The 10,861-nt window shown below is 53.0% G+C and overlaps 1 protein-coding gene across 1 annotated transcript; it reads right to left on the bottom strand.

Moving 5' to 3' along the window:
* Window positions 1-3,908: 3,908 nt before the first annotated feature.
* On the bottom strand, window positions 3,909-9,789 carry MYCN (MYCN proto-oncogene, bHLH transcription factor). Its single transcript, XM_061156205.1, has 3 exons — window positions 9,600-9,789; window positions 7,490-8,393; window positions 3,909-5,386 (listed from the first exon to the last, which is right to left on the bottom strand). The coding sequence occupies exons 1-3, from the start codon at window positions 9,753-9,755 to the stop codon at window positions 4,782-4,784; spliced, it is 1,665 nt and encodes a 554-aa protein (XP_061012188.1). The 5' UTR covers window positions 9,756-9,789; the 3' UTR covers window positions 3,909-4,781.
* Window positions 9,790-10,861: the final 1,072 nt, after the last annotated feature.

Here is a 10,861-nt window from a genome sequence, read left to right as displayed (position 1 = left end):
CCGAACTTAATGGCTTCTAGTGTTAGTCACTCAGTCGTCTCTGACTTTGTGACCCATGGACTGTAGCCCACCAGGCTCCTCTGTCCATGGAATTCTCCAGGCAAGGATCCTGGAGTGGGATGTCATTTCCTTCTCCAGGGGATCTTCCCGACCCAGGGACTGAACCTGGGTCTCCTGCACTGCAGGCAGATTCTTTACCATCTGAGCCATCAAGTAAGCTGCTTCCAAATATAATAACCTCTGACTCTAAAGACAATCCAAACCCAACCCAAATTAGGATTTTCAAAAGACAGCCATCATGGGGATGAAAGAGTCAAACCCAAAAGACCCAGTTCCCAGCACTCCTGGAGAATTGTGAGACTCAGGTATAAAAACTTGGGTGATCTCTCAGATGCTGCACAGAGGTGGGAGGATTGGAACCATTGTCATTACAGCACAGGGGACCTGTGGCCTCAGACGAGTGTAAAGACTTCTTAGGCCCACGGTAAACCAGCAAACCAGCTCCCTCCAATAGCAAGCTCCATACCAGGAGCCTGGAGGAACCGGATTCAGCCACAGGACCCCTCACAGACTTTCGATCAACCATATATACTTCCCACCAAGGACTTGATTCCAGACTGCGGGCTCCCTGAAGACAAGCCTCCGTGTGTGTTTTATCGTCACTTCCAGCAGTCAGTTTCCAATGTTCACTGATGCCCAGTGGGTCTGCTTCCCTGACAGGAGTTAGCCGAAGAGCTTGGGAACCCAGTTGGCAGGAGGCACTCCATGTTTCTCACTGCGTTCCTTCCTCTGCTGCCTACTCAGCCATCAGCCCTTCTACCAGCTTCTGCCAAGGCCCTGTCATCTGTCAGCCACCTGGTCAGGGCTGAAGAATCAGAGGAGGGCAGAATGCTATACTTGCTTTAAGGGAGGTAGCTCAGCTGGTAAAGAATCTGCCTGCAATGTAGGAGACCCTGGTTTGATCCCTGAGTTGGGAAGATCCCCTGGAGAAGGGATCAGCTACCTACTCCAGTATTCTGGTCTGGAGAATTCCATGGATTGTATAGACCATGGAGTCACAAACAGTCAGACACGACTGAGCAACTTTCACTACAGAGGTCCGGGAGGGTGATGAGGACAGCTCTTCTCTCTTCAGAGGTAATGAGGGATTAGGAGCTGAACACCCACCCCCCACCCTCCACCTCGGATATGAGAAATGCTCCTTGAAGGGGGTGACGTTTCATTTGCCATTCAAGGTTGAAAAATATTTCAATAAACAGAAACTGGGTAACCCAAGAGGAAGGAATATAGTGGGACAAGTCAGAGGTGAGAGACTATGAGCATGTGGTTGGAAGGAGTGGTATCTGTGGAGGGGGAGGGGTGATGGAGCTGGTGTCCAGGGTGGAAGCAGCCTCATGAGCTGGGTTGAAGATTTGGACTTAATCAGTCAGTGATCCCCAACCTCCAGGCCTTGGACTGGTACCTCCTGCCAGGTCAGGGGCAGCATTATGTTAGAAATAAAATGCACAATAAATGTAATGCACTTGAATCATCCTGAAACCATCCCTCCCAATCTCAGTCAGTGGAAAAATTGTCTTCTATGAAATCCATCCCTGGTGCCAAAAAAGGTTGGGGACCACTGCTGTAAGTGGTGGGGAAGCATTGGAAGTTTTTGTGCAGGGTGAGCTAGCTAGGACTAATATGGAAACACTCTGTAGATGGATCGGTGAGCCAAGAGGTAAGGAAGCCACCATGTAAGTGTGGGGAAAGCCAGTAGCATGGGAAGAACATGGGGTTGATTATCAGCAAACTCCAGTCCCAGGATATGCCACTAATTTGATGTGGGATCCCATGACCCCATTCCATAAAATGAAGTAATACAACAAGATGACCTCCACGATCCCTCCAAGTCCTATGATTTATTGATCTAACCAGTACAGAGTGGTTTCTCAAACAGTCTCAAAACTGCTCTTGGAATGCAAAGAGGGTCTCTCATGTTATTGAAAGGAGTGGTTCAATTCTTCTGTGACTACAGCAATTACTTTTTAGATAATTGCAGAGCTAAATTGGGTGGCACTATCCCAATGGCAAACAAGAGGTATTTTATTTTAGTTTTAATATTTTAATACATATTTATGATCCACCTAAAGCAAAAAGTTCTCTTTAAGGTAACATAAAGAACATTATTAAAAAGGTTGTTAAACTAACAATGAAAAATAGATCATAAACATTTAGAAGAGAGAATGGGCACTAAGTGTGTAAAATTTGGCTCTGAATGGGAGGGAATTTGGCTCTGAGATTCCCAGCAGCCAGAGCAAAAATGAAACCTGGTAGGAATGCCAGTCTAGGGCCTCATTCATCTCAACGGTTTAACCTCCTCCAGGGCTGGAGTTCCAGCTCATCTGAAACACTTCCGTATGCACCTTATGGGATGGCAACAAACAGAAATTAGGATGACTGAGTTGAGTTTCAAGAATCTGAGGTCTCTTGGCTCATGGGTACAGACAAAATACAGAGACTGCAGGGAGATTTGGGGCCAGTAAAGTGCAAATAGATGGGAAGTCTTTTCGAATGACAATTCAAAAAGGACTTTCAAAGGGTGTTACTTTCTAGTGTGGGGATGGGGGCGAGGAGGGACATTAAGGAGTAAAAAGATTTCAACGTGGTCTGACCATTGGCAATACCACCAGCCTCTTAGGAAATGTGGCTGAAAGCCAGCAGGGGCAGGGGAGGACCTCAAATTTTAAACTGCACGGGACTTTGTAAAATGGCCAAAGCAGTTGGAGACCTACATGGCCTAGGCAAGCAAAGCCCTTTCTCATTCCTGGACCCATTTTCTTCTGAGCAGAGGTCTTTTTAGTACAAAGCTCTTATCTGAGACGAATGAAACCTTGAATAGCACCATCATGTATTTGTAGGCTCTATTCTGAGAAGCTGGACGCCTCCCCAACAAGGACATCACCTCCCATGAGGGAAACTGTGAAATTGCCTCCTAGCCCTTCATTGCCATCCCCATTCCCCAGACTCCAGAACCTGCAAAGGTTAATGCTGCTTCCACAGGCTAGTCCAAACTATCAGGAGTGTCAAGCAGACAGAGCTACACTCATACCCCAGTGCCTCTCCTGAAGGGATGGGGCACTTGATCGGGGCCACACAGTTGTCACACCACACATCAGTTAGCTTTTTGAGGGGAGGGACCAACTCCATCCTTATTTGGCTACAATGCCTTAGCTTAGTAAATTTTGACCAGAGCTTTCTTCTTGGAGACCAACTACATATACTCTATGCCAAAATATAAAGCCATCAGCTCACAGGACAAAGGTTAACAACACTAAGCACAACCAATTTGCAGAACTCGGGGCCTTAATTATACTTCTCATTCTAAAGAATCTGATGTCCCAGCTGTTTAGTTAAAAGCACCCTGATGCTGGGAAAGACTGAAGGCAAAAAGAGCAGAGGGTGGCATAGGATGAGATGGTTAGATAGCATCACTGACTCAATGGACAAGAATTTGAGCAAACTCCAGGAGACAGTGAAGGAGAGGGAAGCCTGTCGTGCTGTAGTCCATGAGGTTGCAGAGTCAGTTACGACCTAGTGACTAAACAACAAGATAGGAAAGTGTTTTGTAAACTATGCGATGCTATTGCTAGCACATATAATCACCAATAATATACCGATATTGTGTAATTTGGGAGAAAGCTCATAACCTTCCTAAGCTCAGTATCCTCCCAAAGGGGAACAACGGCCCCTCCTCAGCCAGGACTGTACAGGTATAAAATGACTTATCTGTGGAAACCAAGTTCCCTCTCTAGATTATGTGCTCTTTACAATTGCTGCTTAAGAGGTAAGTTTTAACCACTTTAAGAGGTAAGAGTTTAACCACTGCTATTAAGGAAGGAAAAAAGTTGCATCATTTAATTGCTATTTATTTTCATAAACATGAGGTATTTCAAAGTGCTATAAGATGCAGCACTAAATATATACATTTTGAAGAAATTAAACACAGAACTTTGCATTTACCCAGTTCTATGCACCAAACATGAACAAATACATTAACAGGAAGAAACAGGCTAGGAAAAAGGCATATATATATAGTAAATTTCTTTACAAAAGTTTCTTAGTTCAAAAAGTGATAAAGTAATATCTACTCAAAACTTTCACAACTCATTTTCATACGAAAATATAAGTATCAAATTTAGTTATGTATCAGCATCATACTAAAGTATACAGGCAGTGTAAGAATTAGTACAGTACATAACAGAGATTAACAATATATTTGTATACAAAACATGCTCCTCAAACATTGAGGTATTACAGTACTTAGGTGTGAACTTCCAGTCTAATACTGGCCGCAAAAGCCACCTCTCATTACCCAGGACGTATACAAAAAGGCAGGTGTGTCCATGGTATTTACAGAAATGTTCCCCAGGGGTATCAGTGGCAAACCCCTACGTGGCATCAGCTGGAACTTAAGCACCATTTTAAAAAGAAGGAATGACTTTCTGTCTGGAAACTTGGAACAAACAAGGTGACTTCAACAGCCCCAGAAGGCTCCCAACGGTCCCAGGCTTCAACCGCTGTCTCAGAAGTGACGCACAGGAAAAGCCGCCAGGGTCACCAGCATCCCATCAATGCAGGTCGTGGTAGGACCCCTCGTGTCCTGCTCCCCACCCCAGATCCGAACTTGACGGGGGAACGATTTGAAAGTAAACCAACATTCTTAATGTCAACACAAGGTTTGTTTTAAAAAAAAAAAATCAAAATGTGCAAAGTGGCAGTGACTGTCCAGTTCTGAGATGCGTTCAGCAAGTCCGAGCGTGCTCAATTTTCTTTAGCAACTGCTGCTGTCTGGCCTGCAGCTTCTCCTTCTCCAGCAGAAGCTGGTGCTCCTCAGCCTGGAGGGAGTGGACGTACTCGGTGGCCTTTTTCAAGATGACCACTTTGGCGGCCTTCTCGTTCTTCACCAGCTCTGGCACGTGGTCCCTGAGCGTGAGAAAGCTGGACCGCAGGTCGTTGCGGCGCTGGCGCTCCAGGATGTTGTGGTTCCGACGGCGCTCGCTGTCCTCCGAGTCAGAGTTGCGGGGGCTCAAGCTCTTAGCCTTGGGTGGGGGGACGCTCTTGAGGGGCCGTGGGGAAGCTTCGCTCTTGATCTTCTTCTGGGGGGGCGCCTCCTCGCTCTCCACGTAGGGCGACGGGGCAGCGTAGTTGTGCTGCTGGTGGATGGGGACACAGCGTTTGAGGATCAGCTCCCCTGACGCAGCCCTCCCAGGGCCCAGGGCTGCGCTCTTGGGACGCACGGTGATGGTGAAGGTGGTGACAGCCTTGCTGCTGGAGGACGATCGCCGCTTCTCCACGGTCACCACGTCGATCTCCTCCTCTTCCTCTTCCTCTTCCTCATCTTCATCATCTTTGAGAACAAGATGAGAGTTATTCTCACGGTGAGGCACATAGGAATGAAATATATACAGTCTCACAAGGTAGGCCCCAGCACGCGGTCTGCTATTACTGATCCATCAGCGTCAGTCTCTGAACAGAGATGTATATACTTTTTCCCTCCCCACCCTCATCCTCCATTCAAGCTTCAGTGGGTGGCAGAAACAGAAAGAACCTTGGCTTTGGAGTCAAGACAGAATCCTGGCTTCATCACAGTTTCCCCGGCAATGAAATGGGGAATGACACCATAGGTTGAGTTGAATGGATAATGTATAGACAGAAGTTCAATAACAGTAAGCTTTCATCATCGTCGCTAGTCTGCCCTGTAAACTTATTTATATTTCCATCTCCATGCTTAACTGACAATTCTCATTTTAGGAGCCTCAGTTAGCCACAACTTACACATGATGGAGTTTGATTTTTAAGTCAAATAAACTTAAAGAACAATTTAATTAACTAAGGAAGAAAAATACCTTGTCTTCCATGAACATGAGTTCTATACAGTAAGCAGTTTTTCAACTAACAAAGATTAAACCTTAACAGCAAAGTTGTAAACCACCGGAGCTCTAAACCCAAATAGCGGGGCACCTCTTCTCATAGTCACCACCAACAACAGCCACAAGAATGTGTAGCATCATGTGTCCATTTCCCACCCCCCCTTTTCATTTACTACCAGGCTCGGATAGAAAATTATTGTTTAAAATGCAAGCATGAAAATCAAAACACATCTTCGGCTTGATCTGAAGGGGACCGGAAAGCTGAACAATTGTGGGATTTGTTCTAAAGCCGAAATGTGAGGCTGTTCCAGTCTGTGGGTCCCTTTAAGCCAATGTTTTGGTTTTCTGCCAAGAAGACAGCTGTTGGAAGGAAGTGCTTCCTCACCGAAAGCTGTCAAGGCACAGACATTAAAGGGACAGACCCGTTCAAACTGGAGGCTTATCACCAAGTTTCCTTCCAGGAGCCTGGGACCAATCTGTCCTTAGCCCCAAAGGAAATTTAGGCTTTTTATGCATCTGTATTCTGAAAACACTGGATTTCAAGGTCCAAGGCTCCCAGCTCCAGGGACAAGAGCTATTCCAGTATTTGGGTAGAGTGCTTAAGTTCCAGGCAAAATCTTGGTTTTAACCCTACCCTTCAGTTTCAGCAGCAGGCACACAATAGAACTAATCAATGAATGCTCCAGGGTGTGTGCATTCCTAGACAGCCCGCTAACCGCCCGCCCTCACCTTTGAAGGGCACTGGGTTACAGAAAACAACTCGGATCTGAAATTAGTCCTAGAATTCTGGCTAGAAGACAAAACCCGGCCGGTTTTCACTGCGCACTGTGAAGAGGCCGCCCCTTGAGAATGCCCACAACCGCTGTGGTGCTTGCCGCCAGCTGCTCAATGAAGAGAAAGGGGGGGGTGGCCCCACCACCCCCAGCCTTTCCGATCCTCGCCCGCCTGCCGGCCAGCATATCGCCGCCTGCTGGCGACCGACCAGGAGCAAATAGCCCACCACCCAGAGAGAGGGAAGGTGGGGAAGAGTACGGAGGTTTGAAAACATAAAAGCGAAAATCGGTACTCGCGATTTGTGCAGTGCCCCTTAACTTCCTACACCCTTAATAGGATTTTGCACAGGCTTGCCCTTTATGGGGCGTCTCTCCACTCCTGAGCTGTGTCTCAGTCCTTTTTCACCCCTTGGGCTAACAGATTTCTGTCCAAGCAATGCAGCCCGCGGCCCCCTGAAACCCAACTCGGCTTTAACCACTCAACTTTTCCTAATTTTTAGCCCCCTGGGAGGGCAGGCTGCCGAGAGAGATGCAGGACCGGGTGGGGGCCAGTGATGGAGTCAGGCTCCCGGAGGGAGCTGAAGGAACTTCAGTTAAGGTGAGGCTGGAGAACACAGCTTTCACTCACCCTTCCCCTCCAAACCCTGGGGATCGGCTTGGGAAAAACCTAACCTCTCAGCCATCAGCACTGTCTCTAAAATACTCTCTCCCAAAGCCAGAACTCATGAACCACAAACGGGGGGGGGGGGGGGGGCACCCCAGCCCCAGCACCCCAAGGAGGCAGCCGGACCCTGGCTCCCGCTTTACCTGAGTCGCTCAGGGTGTCCTCTCCGGAGGTGCTGAGGGCCTTGTGGTCGCTGGCGCTGGCCAGGCGGCCGCCGGTGCGCGGAAGGGCGACTACCGGGGCCGCCACCGGGGCTGCAGCGCCCGCCCCCGAAGCGATCGCGGCGCCTGCCGCCGGGGCACCGGCCGGGGAGGCGGGCACGGGCGCGGGTTCGCGCTTGTTCACCGGGAACGGGAAGACCACGGCGGGATCCACGCACTCGGCGGCAGGGTGGGCGAGGTCGGCGGGCAGGGCGGCCCCGGGGCGGCCCGGCCCCGAAGCTGCGGCGCCATGCCCGCGACCTGGGGGGCTGGGGGCGCCCGGGGCCGGGGCGGCGGGCCCCGCGGCGGGCGGCCGGCCGTGCTGAAGCTTCTCGCTCACGGCGCGCTCCAGCTTCTCGCGGGCCGAGAAGCCGCTCCACATGCAGTCCTGGAGGATGACCGGGTTGGGGGTGAGACCGCCCAGACCCCCCAGGCCGAACGCGTCCTCCTCGGCCGGGTTGCCCCACAGGTCGGCCTCGGGCAGCAGCATCTCGGTGGCCCAGTTCGGGGGCTCGGGGCTGTGGTCCGGGAAGGCACGGCTGGGCGACAGCGGGGGCGTGGGCAACAGCTCAAACTTCTTCCAGATGTCCTCCCCCGGGGGGGTCGAGTCGGGGCCGCCGAAGTAGAAGTCATCTTCGTCCGGGTAGAAGCAGGGCTGCAGCGAGTCAAACTCGAGGTCTGGGTTCTTGCAGATCATGCCCGGCATGGTGGACGCGGTGCAGCTCGGCATCGGCTCGCCTCCTGGCCCCCGAATGAGGGCTTCTTTCCGCTCCGCTCTTTTTAGTTCGGGGGGTGCTTCCTTCCCGTGGGGGGCGTGGAGGGCGGGGGCCCGCGCCAACCTCCAACACTGCAACCGACAGACACACCAGGAGAGGGTTGGCAAGCGGAGCCGGATACGGGGTGGGGGGGTTGGGGGGGGACAGGCAGCGGTCACCCCCTCTTCCTCGGTTCCTCAATCTCCCCTCCAAGCCCCCCACTCCGCCCAGCGCTCCCGAAGGTGGAGGAAGTTGTGTCTCTCGCTCTCTCCCTCCCTGCTTTTGTGTACAAGCTGTCTACGACAGGGGTGGGAGGGGGCATGCAGATGCGGGGGGTGGTGGCCTGGCTCTGCAACTTTGGAAACTGCCATTTCATTCACACCAGGCACTGCCTGGGGGAAGGGGCTGTTCAAGGCTGCAGAATTCTAGCTCCCACCAGCTCGCAGACGGCCCCGGTGGCACCTAAGTAGGGCCAGCTGCTCAGAGGAAGCCCAGGCCTCCAACCCAGACACTGGGTATAGGATTTAGAGTACCCTCAATTTCTCCTTTGTAAAATTGCCACCTCCGGACTGCAGGCAATAGCGGGGGAAAGGGTGGGGGGGATTCAGGCAACTTTGCAAATGGGAAAAATCCTTTCTCTAGACCGAGAGTAACAACAGGCACCCCAATCCTGAATCCAGCCCCCCCCAAAAAAATTTTATGAGACGCCCCCAGCAGTCACTGGCTGCAGGCAGAGTACTGCCAATAGCTGATTCCGAACCTCTCTAACCCCACCCCCGCTGCTCCAAACCCCCAAGTACGCCCTCTTCCTGAGACAGGCTGAACCCCAGTTCCTGGGAACGGCTCAGGGGCACCAGCGCAGGGAGGGTCTCGCGGAGAGCCGCTGTCTCCTCCGAGCTGGAGCAGCCGTGACCCAGATTACCACCGCGACGGCCTCGCCCTACTGAACCCCCTTCGTCTTCCTCTGGGGGCACCCTTTGGGGACGAACCCAGTTTCGGGGTGGGGACGCACCGGCTCCCCGTCAGCTCAGATGCAGACAAACGTTCTAGAGAAGGGTGAATGTCCTTTCGATGAAGCCATTACACCCCCCTGGCAAGGGCAGTAGAGGGATTAGGGCGGGTCTCTCCAGTCCTGGAGCCTTGGGGACTGGAACTGGCTTTTCAGGGAAAACCCCGAGATGGTTTTGTTTCGGAAGCAGTCCCCCGGGCATATTCGGGCCCCCGGTGCGTCAGCCGCGATCCCCGTCCAGGGCTCGCCTTCCCGCCGCGCTCGCCGCTCCCGGGGCGCCGGTCCTTACCTCCCGCCGACTGCCGGGGATCCGGAGGCGATTCTGTGCGGGGGTCCCCGGGTGGCCAGGAGCGGGGGGTGGTCCTCGGGTGGCTGCAGTCCGTGCGCGCTTGCGCCTGTCTAGCGCGAGCTCGGCTCCAACCCAGTTCCCAGGAGCCCCCCGCATCCACCCAGCGCGTCCAGACAGATGACTGTCACTGGCTGCGCTTTGAAGCTCGGGGGATATTATTAACTGAAAAATCTGACACACCCGGGGGGCGGGGAGAGAAGGGGGCTGCGGCACAGACAAGGGGGAGGGAGAAAGGCAGAAGAGAGCGGCTTTACCCCGCCCTCTTGATTTCCATAAAAATCAGGGGAGGCGCCAAGGCTTTCGCGCCAAAAGCCACTTGCTTTTCTTCTTTGCAGAACGGAGGCTGCAAAGCTGGGAAGCCCGGGGCGTGCTCCTCCCGCCCTTTTAGACCCCCGGGCTTGCACCGGGTGCACTCGCGGACCAGCTGCGGGTCGAGCAGTGCAATGCCGCACCCAACCCGCGGGCCCGGCCATGGCTCGACATTGGAAAAAAAAAAAAAAAATTTTTTTCCGAAGGGCTCCGGGGGTGTTGGTTGAGGTTGCGGGGTTGGAGCGGGAGGTGGTGGGGGACAGTTCAGAGGCTCCTAACCCAGCCCCCGCTTCGACGGCGCGTGTGTTCAGCTGAGCGCGAGGCCAACGTCCAGCCGGGCAGTGAGGGGAGGGGGGAGGGGGGCGGGGAGGGCGGGGAAGTGGGTGGTTGCTCGTGGGTGATCTCGGAAGGGAGGCGGGAGCCAGGGTGCAAAGTGGGAGGGAAAGGACGCGCCCATTTAGGAACGAGACCGCCGGAGGTTTTTCTAGTTTTAAATTGAAAGGAGAGGGGCGCCCCCTTGTTTGAAAATAAATAAATAAATAACTGCGGGCGACGAGGGTGGCGCAGTGGTGGTTTCTTCGGCCGAAGGCGACACCTCGCGGAGACCGCGCAGAAAGCGGAGCTGCTGGGCCTGGTCCCGGGGGGGTCGGAGCGGGGCCACGGGCTCCCTCCCGCCGTCCTGTCAACCTGTCCCCACCACCGCGAGGGGGGAGAGGGTGGCGGCTCGGCCCCGCTTCCGCAGGGAATGGACGGGAGGCTCCCCAAAACGTCCCCAAGGGCTCCCGAGTCAGCCTTTCAAAAACCAGAGATTTCCCGAATTCTGGGGAGGCGGATGAGTTGTGATCCACAACTCCGGCAGCCCAAACCCTGGTTCGGAAATCTTGGCTCCTGGT

Source organism: Dama dama, chromosome 11 (genome assembly GCF_033118175.1).
Source record: "Dama dama isolate Ldn47 chromosome 11, ASM3311817v1, whole genome shotgun sequence".
Classification (NCBI taxonomy): Eukaryota; Metazoa; Chordata; class Mammalia; order Artiodactyla; family Cervidae; genus Dama; species Dama dama.
The sequence above is the reverse complement of the archived record's forward strand: the minus strand, read 5'-3'. Positions and strand labels throughout refer to the sequence as shown.